Source organism: Artemia franciscana, chromosome 4 (genome assembly GCF_032884065.1).
Source record: "Artemia franciscana chromosome 4, ASM3288406v1, whole genome shotgun sequence".
Lineage (NCBI taxonomy): Eukaryota > Metazoa > Arthropoda > Branchiopoda > Anostraca > Artemiidae > Artemia > Artemia franciscana.
In genome coordinates this window covers 42,817,541-42,832,337 of record NC_088866.1, presented here as the reverse complement: position 1 = coordinate 42,832,337, position 14,797 = coordinate 42,817,541, and the positions used below count along the sequence as shown (strand labels likewise).

Here is a 14,797-nt window from a genome sequence, read left to right as displayed (position 1 = left end):
TTCTGAGTCGCTGAATTTTTTTCTGTTTCCACTTAAACTATTGTAAATGAATTTTGGATATAGCAATTAAATAATGAGCAGTGATACAGGGAGTTGAATCTTAATTCTAAACTCGGTTTTTATCTAATAAGGCATGAGCGGAAGAAACTTCAAATAAAAAACTTCTTTCAAGTAAGTAAAGAACGATATGGCCTCTATCTTTTGTTTAAGATAAATATGGTTATAGGCCTATTTTCAGCTTCCCACTTGTTACTAATAGTTTCTTGTTAGCTCACAGAAGCATAAATGTGGAATAACAAACAATTGTTACAAATATTAAAAAAAAGAAGGGTACTAAAACAATTTGATTTGATGTATCAGTTGTATAATCAGCATAAAAAAGCAATTAGTTTAGCAAGGATCAGTAATTCATACCCTGCAAATAAAAACTTCAACTCTTCATTTTAGCAAGTTTTCTAAACAACAGAAAACCCTGCAATGCACAACACCAGTTAAGTCGCTACTCATACAATCAAGGACTGTACCCCAAGTCAAACGAAAATCGGGCCAAACTTGAAAAACTTAAAAGCAGACGTTCTCCTTTTCGTGAGATGTATTTCTGTAGTTAGGGTGAGGAATAAAAGTTTAGGGATTGACAGTTAAAAACAAACACAAAAAACTTAGACGGCTATAGCAAGACAAACTAACAAATATTTTCTGATGGAGGATGAATTTTTTGTAAGGAAATTACAATTACTGTATATACAAAAAAATAATTATTCAATAATTCCAAGGATAGAGTTTTAATATTTAGCCGAAATAACATGCGAAAATGGTACAATCTTCGGCCGCTGGTATCCAAGCTAGGAAACCTATGGACAGAACAGAAATAGAGGTTTTTTACTTTTTCCCGATTTCTAATATACGTAAAAAACTTCGTCCTTTCCTGTACTTTATCTTACCTATACAAACGTCAATTTTTCCTTTTACAGCAGCTTCATGTAACACAAAAAACTCCGATGGCTATGGCAAGATAAACTAAGAAATATTTTCTCATGGAGGATAAATTTTTTGTAAGAAAATTACAATTACTTTATATATAAAAAAAATAATTATTCAACCATTCCAAAGATAAGAGTTTTAATATTTAGCGGAAATTGCATGCGAAAATGGTACAATCTTCGGCCGCTGGTATCCAAGCTAGGAAACATGGGTTTAAAAGCTAGGAAACCAATGGACAGAACAGAAATGGATGTTTTTTTTTTACTTTTCCCTGATTTCTAATATACGTAAAAAAATTCGTCCTTTAAACTAGTTTTTTTGTACATTTTCTTTCTTCTGTTATACATAAATATTCATATCAAGTAAAATAATACTGTACATTATCTTACCTATACAAACGTCAATTTTTCCTTTTACAGCAGCTTCGTGTAAAGGAGTAAAGGCCCAATTGTCCTTTGCGTTTGGATCTGCACCAGCCTTCAGTAACAAAGCAACAACTTCAGCATGTCCAAATGAGCACGCATTATGAAGGGGTACAAGGCCACCATCATCTCTTGCCTGAACATTGGCTCCAATCCCTAACAAATGCTCGAGAACATCCCTACGTCCAAAGCCTAAAAACCAGAAAATTATAAACAAAATGACCAGTTAGTTATTTACATAGCCATTCAAAACATTACTGAAAAAACAATTCATTGTTTTAACATCTGAAGATATACTTAATTTTTAGCTCGAATAATTTGGTTGAATACTCAGACCTCGAACACACAAATATTTAATTATATACAGAAAGATAACCTGATATGGTAACACAGCCCATATTGGCCGAATCAGAAGTGCCACACGTCGGTGGCTGAGGAGCCCCCCAATGCATTTGACTGGCTGGTAAAAAAAAATAGCTTGTAAAATTGGATACATGACAATAATTTTCCCATATCTCATTCTTGGTCAGTACAGATGATCCATTCTTACATATATCACACATAATGCTTGTTTTCCATCAAAGTTGGTATTTGAGGGTCATTTCAAGCCACATTTTATAAATATAGGGATAAGATTGTGATTTTAGCACCATGCTGGAAACGCAGTTGTGACCAGTTATTTACATTGGGACGAAGGTCAGTCGCGTGACTGTAATCTCAGCCAGAGTCGACCCAGCTCTAAACGGGTACCTGGAGAAATATGGGGAAAACGTTTTCCCTTCCCACGTAGGGAAAAGAAGCTATTAGTTATTTCAATGAGAACATCAAAGCAACTGAGGAAAAATTATGAAAATTGAAATTAAGTTAACTATTCTTTCGCAACTTAGTTTCAATTTTTATAATTTAAAAATTAAAAAAGTAATGATCCGAGAACTCGGAGTACAGATGTACAGATTGTGATTTTAGCACCATCCTGGAAACACATGCTACAGATTTCTGGAAAATCGGCCAAATTATACAGTCTCTTTAAAAAAGCTTTGTTGATAAACTTTATTATAAACAGCTTTTAGAATATTCCAATTAGAGTAGAATTTATACCGTAATGAAATTGAACACTAATAAGCTAGCATTTTGAACCAACAAAACAGGAGCCCTTAATTACGCAAATAGCCGTTTCAAAACAAAGTTCTCATGGATAAATTTTAGTAGAGCAGAAAGCACGTTCTACCTTTTCAAGATTCGGAGCGTATTTCATTCTGCATCTTTGCACAGCCATGGGGGCTAAGTCATCCATGATCACCCTTCTCATCTTCACAAGAATATACATGTTGGACTTTTTTTAGACTTTTTCCAGGGACCGGTTTTGGAACAGTGCAGAACAGTCTCGAATGATTCGAAGACTGTACAATCCAACAGATTTTATTAATAGAAAAAAATTTCTCTCGTGTTTCAACACACATGTAAAAAAGATGAGGAATCCTTTTGCCTGTGCAATTGCAATAACAAATCAAGATCATGGATCCAGAGCCAACCCTTCACCCCAATCTCTGAAATATAAATAACTGCACCTCTTTCGACTCGTCTTCGTTATAAGATCAATTAGGACTTACAATGGGACGTTCCAATGCAGGATTCATGTCCCCCATTTCAACTTTGTAAAAATAAACAAGTCGCAAATTCACCCCAATCTCTAAAATATAAATAACTGCACCTCTTTCGACTCGTCTTCGTTATAAGATCGATTAGGACTTATAATGGGAGGTTCCAATGCAGGATTCATGTCCCCCATTTCAACTTCGTAAAAATAAACAAGTCGCATTTTTTTCAAAATGTGATTTTATGGATCGTTCAGGGAATATTCTTTAGTGATCAATCAACTTCCCTAAGCCAAAAGATACCAAGCAAATATTGAACACCCTCAGAATCATTTCCACCAAAGTTGGTATTTAGGTTGTTGATCATGGTTACAGTGATTGCTGCAACCAAATAAAGAACGAAATTCACCTCTACTAAGCGAATATATAAAAATGCTAGTAAAAAGGAGAAGGTTGGAGCCCCCCCCCTCCCAAAAAAAAATGTTTGTCTGACTCGTAAAGTGTAACAAAAATTTAAATGAATAAATGTCTCATGTTTTTTTGTAAATCCCCCTTAATCCTCCCGAAACCCCCCCCCTAAAAAACCAAAATCCTGGCCTCAGCCCTGATATGATATGGTCCAGATATTGCCATGATGAATATATATATATATATATATATATATATATATATATATATATATATATATATATATATATATATATATATATATATATATATATATATATATATATATATATATATATATATATATGTATATATATATATATATATATATATATATATATATATATATATATATATATATATATATATATATATATATATATATATATATATATACATATATATATATTTATATATATATATATATATATATATATATATATATATATATATATATATATATATATATATATATAAATGTTTTCAGAGATGCAGCTTTTGTTTTTCTAAAGCTTTAAACCCCCCCCCAAAAAAAACAAAAAAACAAAAAAAAACAACATATTACTCAAGTAAAATGAATTTGCTTGCAAAAAATCCATAAAATTATTAATCCTACTGAATCTGAATCTCCTTAAAATCTGAGGCCACTAGCATTGGGGTATGATTTCAATCACACAGAATGGCCAAAAAAGTTTACAGAGAGCCTATAATACAGACCTGCTGCAAAATGCAATGGTGAAGATTTTCTCCCAGCTGTATCCCGACTATTCACATTCTGCTTTGTAGCAAGTCTTTTGACTGTTAAAATATCACCATTACGGCACGCTTCAAACAACTCTCTTAGAGGGTCATTTAAGTTTGAAATACTATCAAGACCTTGGCTAGATAGCGTAAGGACCGATCTTCTAATACATGAACTGAGGTGCTTCTCATCAGAAGCTTCAACCATAGTTGAGGAGCCAAACAAAGTAGTGATTCACTCTATAAAACCAGCTGCTTGTCCTGAAAGATAAGCATATATGTTATTAAGTTAGTTGTTTTATTATCATTCTTCTACACATGAGAAGCTTCTGGGGAAGGTGCTGATAAAGATTGATTAGACAACTCCCCCCCCCCCTCAAACTGTTTTTGGAAAAACACAATAAAATGACTGAACAATCTTCGTATTGCAAACTGAAAGTTACAGAAATAAATCTGCTGCTCAAATGAGCAGGGTCAGATCAAGATTTTTTGCAGGGCCCTTTCTGCATACTAAATATTTTAGTACAATTTTGCATGGCCCTTTCTACATATTAAATATTTTAGTACAATTTAAATTCAGTATAGGCTATATATATATATATATATATATATATATATATATATATATATATATATATATATATATATATATATATATATATGGCATTCAGCACACAGAAGACTTCTATATATGGATTCTCACTGTCACTTGTCTTCAAACCGCAGACAGTATGAGCCTTTTCTTGAAGTCATGACGTCCAAATAGACCTTTAATTAAAAGTAGTGCCTTTGTAAACTTACGTTTTGTTCTTACTGTACCTTTAACTTTTGCCTCGGCTTGTCCTTTGTCATTATGAAAGACATATCACTGGACCTAGGTTTTTGTTAACAAAGGTATGGTAGGAATAGATGACTTTATCCGTATCAAAATCCTATATTTCTTTGATCTTTACTTTCATCTTGAATTCTTTCTGATCCTTGTTGTTACACGTCTTGTAGCTGTAATTTTTCTTCACTTTTGTTTTTGCCTTGTTGTAATTCTCACTGCCACTTATCTTTTAGCCACATATTTCTTTGTTTCTCAATTTTATTTATCATCACTTTAGAAATCTTTCCAGCAATCATATATTTTTTTTATTTCTTCACTTTTGTTTTTGACCATTTCAATTTTTGCTGCTGCTTATCTTTCAACCATATATTTCTTTGTTCTTCACTTTCATTTTTGACTCATTGTAACAGTCATTTTTGCAAGTATTCTAAAGCAAGAAAAAAAAAAGTACAACAACAAAACGTAAACTGAAAAAACATTGAAATTGATTATTTAAGAGAATAATCACAATGCCTCATACCTACCTGGACAAACTGTTCAATATTATTTATACCTAACTAACACCTACTTTTCAAAATTTCCAAAATCCATTCTCTCCCCCCAATCTTCCTATCAAATATCAAAATACGACACTAGAAAAAAATTGTAAATTTCCCATGCATCCCTGCTAAATTAGAACAAGAGCTAATAGCTCATATGGCACTTGTGACAAGGCAAGAAGAGCTAAGAGCCAAGAGCTCATATGGTATGAGCTCTGGTAAAATTCTAAGAATCAATAGATTGATTTAAATGGAAAATCAGGGGCTTAATGCTGGTCAGGATTTAAAATAAGAGCTCTGAGTCACGATGTCCTTCTAAATATCAAAATTCATTAAGATCTGATCACCCACTCGTAAGTTATAAATACCTAGGGGAAGTGTAAAGAACACTGTAAAGAACATCCCTCAATCTAGCCCTCCCTAAATATATCCTTCATTCTCCAAGAGGCATAAAATTCACCCTTACAGACATTGTCCATTTCAAATCTTCCAATCTTAATCCCTAGATAAATTTCTTTGCCCCAGTTCTCCTTGACCTCAGCATATAGCCCTAGGGACAAGGCAGCAAGGCAGCACTCTCAGCTTACCAAGCCTGAACTTCTTGAGACTCAAAACCTAAAAGCAACAAACTTAGACATGGTCCCTACCATATTAAACTTGAGACCAGTAGAAACAAGTTCTTAAGATAATAAAAATAAAGAGGTAACTAATAAATTATAACAGTGCATTTTAATTCTTAAGTCAAACACACAAAAACTGTAGGAATACTCATTTTATAAACCAATAAAAAAAAATTGGCAAGAAAAACAAACAGAAATTAATTTTAAAAATTCTGATGAGGAACAAAATTTGACCCCTTTCCCCACCCAGAAATTTAAAAATTGCAAAAAAACTCATGCAAGGCAATTTAGTCATAACAAACACAACAAGTTTGCAAAGAACATGATGCTTTCTGAAATACCTAGTTGAGAACTTTACAGGCCCTTGATGACTAAATAGTTTGTGCATACAGGGTAAAAATAATGACATTTTATGGATGTGGCTTTTGGCTGAACTTACACTAGGTATTATGACTTCCCTATCCACCCTCAATTTGATTTTACAAATTTTCAGCCCAATTTAGACTAAGTATTTTAACTTATTCACCTTACACAGAATGTTATTATATTTCTTTGCATCAAAGCTTACCATGTTTGGTATTAATAAATAATAATTGGGTAAAAATACTTTTCACCCCTAACTTGAAAATAGTCACCCATAACTGAAACTAATTTAGAAATGTCCATTGTGATAATACTGTTCTGTAAATCACAGGGAGAATATGAAATTTAATGTCTCAATCTATCCTTGTGATACTTCAGACAAAATTATTGAAATAACCAAGAAATATATAACTGTTTTAACAAGTTCTATAGTGCCTAACATACAGTGAATATCCATAATTTTTTCCAGAAGCCAAAGTTCACTTGCCCTAAATGACTAAATTCAGTAGGTTAATTCAAACCAGAATAATAGAAAGATTATAAAATAAGCTGTGGAAGTATGAACCCATATACAGGGGTGGGTCTGACTATTGAAATAGAAATTTTCCTGGAACAATAGAACCAGGGAGCTACAAACTCATAGGAATCATAGAACACAAAGGACATAAATACCATCCTTTCAAGTCCAAATGGTAACTCCAAAGCCTGGAAAAGGGATCTCTCTCCAGGAGAAACCTTTACAGGAATTAAGAATATTTGACCATTTCCAAAAAAATAATAAAACATAAAATTGTAGTGAAGAACAAGATCTAAGAGCTCATATGGCACTTGTGACGGGGCAAGAAGAGCTGAGAGCCAAGAGCTCATATGGTATGAGCTCTAACAAAATTCTAAGAATCAATAGATTGATTTAAAAGGAAAATCAAAGGCTTAATGCCGGTTTCGGATTTAAAATAAGAGCTCTGAGTCATGATGTCCTTCTAAATATCAATATTCATTAAGATCCAATCACCCACTTGTAAGCTATAAATACCTTATTTTTTTTAGTTTTTCTTCGACTTTATCAAGTCAATTTGACGTATCAAGTCAAGTCAACGACTTTATCAAGTCAATTTGTGCAGCTCCCTAACACGCCTGCCAATTTTCACCGTCCTAGCACGTCCAGAATCACCAAACTCGCCAAATCAATGAACCCCTACCCCCAACTCCCCCAAAGAGAGCGAATCCAGTAAGGTTACGTCAATCGCGTATCAAGGACATTTGCTTATTCTATCCACCAAGCTTCATCCCAATTCCTCCACTCCAAGTATTTTCCAAGATTTCCCCCTCCAACTCCCCCTAATGTCAAAAGATCTGGTCGGGATTTGAAATAAGAGCTCTGAGACATGAGTTCCTTCTAAATATCAAATTTCATTAAGATCCAATCACCTATTTGTAAGATAAAAATACCCCAATTTTCACGTTTTCAAGAATTCCGGTTTTCCCCTCCAACTCCCCCCAATGTCACAGAATGTGGTCAGAATCTAAAATTAGATCTTTAAAGCACAAGATCCTTCTAAATATCAAATTTCATTAAGATCTGGTCACCCTTTCGTAAGTTACAAATACCTCAATTTTCAAAATTACCCCCCCCCCCCACTCGGCCAAAGAGAGCAGATCCAGTCCGGTTATTTCAGTCACGTATCTTAGACAGGTTTTTATTCTCCCATCCAGTTTCATCCTGATCTCTCCACTTTAGGTATTTTCTAACATTTCTGGTCCCCCCTCCCAATGACGCTGGATCCGGTTGATATTTAAAAAAAGAGATCTGAGTTATGAGGTCTGTCTAAATATGAAGTTTCATGAAGATCTGATCACTCCTTCATAAGTTAAAAATACGTCATTTTTTCTAATTTTTCAGAATTAACCCCCTCCTCCAATAGAGCGGATCCGTTCCAATTATGTAAATCACGTATCTAAGACTTCTGCTTATTTTTCCCACCAAATTTCATCCTAATCCCTCCAATCTAAGCTTTTTCCATGATTTTAGGTTCCCCATCCCAAACTCCCCCCAATGTCACAGATCCGGTCGGGATTTAAAATAAGAGCTTTAAGACACGATATCCTTCTTAATATCAAATTTCATAGAGATCTGATCACCCGTTTGTAAGTTAAAAATACCTCATTTATTCTAATCTTTCAGAATTAAACCCCCTCCCCCCAACTACCCCAAAGAGAGCGGATCCGTTCCGGTTATGTCATTCATGTATCTAGGACTTGTACTAATTTTTCCCACCAAGTTTCATCCCGATCCCTCCACTCTAAGTGTTTTCCAAGATTGTAGGTTTCCCCCTCCCAACTCCCCCCCCCAATGTCACCAGATCCGGTTGGGATTTAAAATAACAGCTCTGAGACACTATATCCATCCAAACATCAAATTTCATTAAGATCTGATCAACCGTTTATAAGTTAAAAATACTTCATTTTTTCTTTTTCTTTTTTTAATTAATGGGCCGGGACCAACAGAATTTGCAATTGCTATATGTCACTTGGTTAATACCAAGTGCCATAAACAAGCAAGGACAATAACAGTCAGTGAAAAAAAATTTGTAGATATTATGGTCTAGACCTCTGCTTCACCATCCTAAGTGCAGAATTAAACTAAGTGCATATGAATAAAATATAAACAGTCATACCTTAAAACAAAAAGCAAAACTAAAGTAATATGACCCTTTCAGAGTAACAATGAAAGGGTAACTGGATAAAAATATACAACTAAATTGCATTTCACAATATTATCTTATATAAAGGACTCTTAAAAGCTAATCAATTTCTAGGTAGGGTATTATCAGGGATTGTATTTGATTGCAGAATATAATTTAGTGGACAGTTGTAAAGCAATCAGAATTAACAATGTCATCATAAATGGGACCTAGAAAAGTTTCTCTAGTGTCTCTATTGAGGGCAGCCTTTAGGTGAATGAACTTCTTTATTTCAACTCTTTCTTCATTTTCTCTCTTCTTTGAAATTTTACTTTTGTCATGACAAGCTAGTGTGGTCTTATAAATTATTTACAAAAAGTGTTTATTTTGTTGGCAGCATGGGGACCTTTCCAAAGCAGGGCCTGACTGGACCCATTTGCTCCAATCACCCTTTATCCAGTCCTGTAAATGAGGCACACAGAGAGCATCTTGAGCCCTGGAACTTTGCTCAATTTTGACTTCAAATGTATAAAGGATTTATAGATCCATCTATTATATTAAAAAAAGCCCTAACATAGCTTAAGATCTGGCTAAAATATGAATTACGGTAAGGTTCTAACTCATGGCTTTTCAGAAAGAAACTTGATAGAATAAAAGAGAGGTATTTTAAGATTGCCAATTCTAGGCTCTTTAATATAGTCAAATATGTATTTGCAACAATCCACCCTCACCCCCCTGATCATCCCATATAAAACATTAGGATATATAGGCAGTTAAATTAAAAAAAAACTAAATGAAATTATTACTTTGTAATAGCCTAGGCTATGCAGCATATTAGTAATCATAAGATTATCCTGCTACTATTTAAGTTGTTAATTAACTATTCTTCAAATTATTGAAGATTTACTATCCAAATTATTACCTCATTTAAAATTGTATTTTTAGCAAATGGTAAATGTATGACAGTTCATATTATTGATTTACCAATAAAGCGAACATACCACTTGAAGCATTTTTTTATGCTCTTTATGAATTTAATAATCCCTTCTATTGCAAATTCAAATTTAAGCACTTTTTGACCAAACCTAACATTATCATAAATAATTTTGGCACTGAGAAAATGTATTATTATTTTTTTGAAAATGAGCAAGAAAATGGTGCAGAGAAAACATAGTATTATTTTGGCAGAAAATAACCAATAGCTCGTACTTTAATTGAATATTTGTCATTTTTAAGAGCTCAAAAAGTGCTTAAGGTAAATGTTTACTTTTGTTCCAAAAGCTCTGAAGTGCATATTACTGCATGTAGCAAAATTCTGATGATTGCATATTCTTTCTTTGTCATTATTAGAGAAGTGCATCTATGTCTGGCTAACCCTCCTATTCCATGGGGCAAACTAAAAATGTGTAAAGTGGGCTTGCTTACAGGTTTAACATCACCTATAGAGCAAAGCATGTTAGACCATGAGCCCTGGGTTTGTGATTTTTTAGCCATGAGCCAGAGTGAGGTTTGTATTCTATATTTATTTAATAAACCTTGTTTGAGTTTCTTTTCAGTTTTATCACTCTTTGTGGAATAAATATAGAATACAGACCTTGCCCTGCTGCCTGCAGGGCTCATGGACCCATACACTTTACTCTATAGGTAATGTTATCTGTAAGCAAGCCCAGTTTACACATTTTTAGTCTTGTTGAAGGGGGAGTTTAGAAACATAAAAAATGGATGTGTTTCTCTAATAATAACAAAGAAACAATATGCAATCATCAGAATCTTGCTGTATGCAGTAATACACACTTTAGAGCACTAGTAATGAAAGTAAAGATTTACTGTGCTTAAATTTGAATTTTCAATAGAAGCAATTATTATATTCATAAAGAGCATAAAAAAAGCATCAAGTGGTATATTCACTTTATTGGTAAGTCAATAATATCAACTGTCATACATTTACCAAAAGAACAACAAACAACAGGGATAGATTGTTGGGGTTACAACTAGTGGATCTTATGGTTCTATTTTCATTTTAGCAATCTAAAAATGATTGTTTGTTCTTGCATGTCTCCTTCTGGACAGCTGCTATTCTGCAAATTTATACCATTTTCTCAGAAGGTCCTGACTTTTTATAACCTTCATTTTACAAAGATTAAATGTTGATAAATAGATCTACTACTTGAAAAAATGGTAATTGTTTAGTTTTCATACTATAGCACTTAGAAATGCTAATTCTAGAAGGGTATCCAATCTGGTTGACCCTCCTCCTCCATTGGGCAAACTAAAAATGCATAAGGTAGGCAGGGTTTTGAAGCTGAGGGAAAAGTTGAGGTTGTATAATAGGAATGAAATTATATTTTAAATAGTAATTCCAGTTATCACTGGTAATTTCTGTAGGCTATCATAAAAAGTCAAAAGATAGGCCTAATTGAAAAACTCATGCATTCATTAATCTTAATATCCAAGATGGTTCACCTTCACTTTTGAGTTTAAACTAGCCAGCTGTTTCTGAACAAAACAAAGGTCTGATTTACAGGTAGCATTATAGAGCAAAGCATATTAGTCCATGAGCCCTGTAGCCAGCAGGGCAAGTTCTGTACTCTGATTGGTTGAATTGTTAGTTGATATTTGTAGTTTGAGGGTTTGACTTGTTCAACCGATGGGTCATATACATTAGTTGATGTTTAGGATGTAATTTTTGCTTATTGGTTAAGCCTTGTTTGTTATGGTGGTAAATGTTTACTTTTGTTGCAGGTGCTCTAAAGCTACATGCAGATATTTCTGCATATAGCAAGATTCCAATGATTGCATATTGTTTTTATGTCATTATTCATTCATATCCTCTATGGATATGAAGCTGGTATATCATACAAGCTCTCTGAAGAAACAGTTTCTGCAACTTCAACCAACATGTTCAAGTCCCACCTTGATGCACTTCTGTAATAACAACAAAGAAACAATATAATCATGAGAATCTTGGGTAAAATTCTAGTTTAGTGACTTCTTGCTATCTTGGAAAGGGGTAAGGTTAGGAAAATGAAACTTTCAGCAATGGGTCTATAGTCTAAAGTATATCCTGGAAAGGTATTTTAAAGTACCCGTCTCTACTCCTTCTCTCTCTAGGGCCCTGAAATTTACCTACATGACAGGTCTATGCCTATTGAAATTTTGAAAAACAACATTTTACCTTAATTTTCAGTTGCAAGTTGCTTTTTCTCTGCCTTTAGTTCTGAAAATGCAGTTCCTGTTATTTGAGTAGAATTCTAAGCCATTTCAATGTTGTTGTTTTTTTTTTTAATTTAGGAAATGTATTTGCATATCTTTAAAATCTTATAAATTGAGATTGAGCAAACTTGTGAAGCTGAAAACAATTTTGTTGTACTTCATTCAAGCAGAAGATCTATTTTGCAAATTTTCACTTTTATAACACACACATTCTTAAAGGTCAGGACCCCCTAGAGGGAGAGGGAGTGGAGGTAGGTACTTCAAAATACCATATCAGGATATACTTTAGCCTGGAGACCCATCCCTGAAAGTTTCAGTTTCCTAACCTAGCCCCTTTCCAAGATAGCAAGAAGTCACTAAACTAGAATTTTACCAAAAAAAGTTTTGAGACTCAAATCTGTCCTCAATTCTGATTGCATCAATAAGGTTTTAAAAACTTGTAAATCCTTTTTAAATCTAGGACAAAATCCTTGATATGGCTTAAAACTGTAGGCTACTGAATTAATTGGAACTATAATTTCAAAGCATAGCCTAGTCAATGAGAGATACAAAGTCCAAAATTGTAGAAACATTTTTAGTTAAAATTAGGATTGGTTAAAACCAATAGTGTAGGTAAACTCTTAAGCCCCAGAACTAAGGAAGGGGTAGGGTAAATTTATAGCAAACTATATAACTGGCTTTTGTATAAAGTGAATATACCACTTAAAGCCTTTTTTATGTTCTTTATGAATATAATAATTACTTCTACCTTAAATGGATATTTAAGCACTTTTTTAAATCTCAAAAGTGACAAATTTTCAAAATATTATGACAGTTCATATAGCTAACTTATCAATAAAGCAAACATACCACTTGATGCCTTTAATATGTTCTTTACAAATATAATAGTTGCTTCTACCACAAAATCAAATTTAAGCACTTTTTGAGCTCTTAAAAATGATGAATTTTCAATTAAAGTCCAAGTTATCAGTTGTTTTTGACAAAATAATATACTACATTTTCTCAGTGCAAAAAAGAAAACACCATAACATCAGTAAAATTAATTTATCCAAATTAATGTTGGAAAATCAGTACTTATGGACTATATAACATTAAACAAATGTATTTATAATGAAACAGTAAGTTTAAGATCAATGTTTTAAAGTTTGAGACAAATGTTTTTAGCCTTTTTTATACCCCAAATTAAGGTCATTTTTAAGAGCTCAAAAAATGCTTAAATCTGAATCTGAGGTAGAAGCATTTATTATATTTGCAAATTGCATAAAAAAGGCATTGAATGGCAGCCCATATTCACTTTATACAAAAGCCAGTTATATGGTTTGCTATAATTTTACCAGGGGTAGTTCTAGTAGCTGGGTAATAGGCTACTGTTCCAGACGTATTTTAGACCCTCAATTCATTCATGAAAGTTTTATTCACCTAACCATATTACTTTCCAAAATAGCAAAAATGCCCTCAACTAGAGCTTTGCCATTCTTTTATATAATTAACAATTTTGCTTCAGAAGTGATATACCACTAGGCTAAAGTAGCCCAGTATCAGAGCACTGAATACTTGGCTATGATAGGCTAATATCAGTCCAGTCTATCAATGATTGTAGCCTACTGGGCTTATCTCTAACCCATCACAATTCCATTTAGACACAAAATCAACGGCTTATTTAGCCTACCTATGATCCAGTAATAGTTTCTTGTCATTTGCCACATATGGGGCAAGCACGTTAACCTTAAAGCCTAGCTTGTGCTAGGGTCTACGGTCTAGGGCCAATTTGCTGGTCTATTAGCCAAGGCTTGTTTTTATCAAGGCCTGTTTTATTTATAAGGCTTTATTCCCGTTCATATCGCATTTTTACATTTGTGCCTTACTTGTACCTGTGCTGCATCATGGTTGCACCATATATTTATAATTTGAAATAAATAAATGTATTTATTAATTTGTAAATATTACTATAAAAATTAAATAAATAATTTATTTATAAAAAGGTTTATTCATGATTTTAAATAAATTTAATAATACGTCTTTGAGTCACACTTTTCGATAAATCAAAATTACGCATCACAACAGCGCCAATTACTCACCATTCGCAATTTCTCGAGTTGAATATTGTTCAAAGTTCAAGCATAAATTTCTTGACTGACCAATCAGAGTCAAGGTTTAAAGCATACTTCATAAAACAAGAAAAGACGGAAACTTAGAACAGAGGTTTTTCTGTCTGAGAGATGAATCCGACAAAAGTATTTTAGTAAAGAACAGTTGGACAGTTCAAACCATTTAAACTATTTTCTCGAGATTTTAATTTTTTGCTTTTGAAATAAATGCGTAAAGCTGAAATCAAGAAAATTGACACATCATACATGATATTTGGC

General features: G+C 33.1%; 1 protein-coding gene across 2 annotated transcripts in view; it reads right to left on the bottom strand.

Annotated features, from left to right (window-relative positions):
* Nucleotides 1-14,465, bottom strand: part of LOC136026456 (poly [ADP-ribose] polymerase tankyrase-2-like) — a 54,131-nt gene extending 39,666 nt beyond the window's left edge. Inside the window, exons 1-3 of one of the 2 annotated variants that reach the window (XM_065703052.1) lie at nt 14,448-14,465; nt 4,163-4,447; nt 1,371-1,595 (exon numbers count right to left, since the gene is read on the bottom strand). In XM_065703052.1, coding sequence (XP_065559124.1) covers nt 1,371-1,595; nt 4,163-4,394 — 457 coding nt within the window. In that variant the 5' untranslated portion in view covers nt 4,395-4,447; nt 14,448-14,465. Of the gene's footprint in view, nt 1-1,370; nt 1,596-4,162; nt 4,448-14,100; nt 14,257-14,447 lie in introns of those variants that run through there. The other variant, XM_065703051.1, reaches the window with a different exon arrangement.
* Nucleotides 14,466-14,797: the final 332 nt, after the last annotated feature.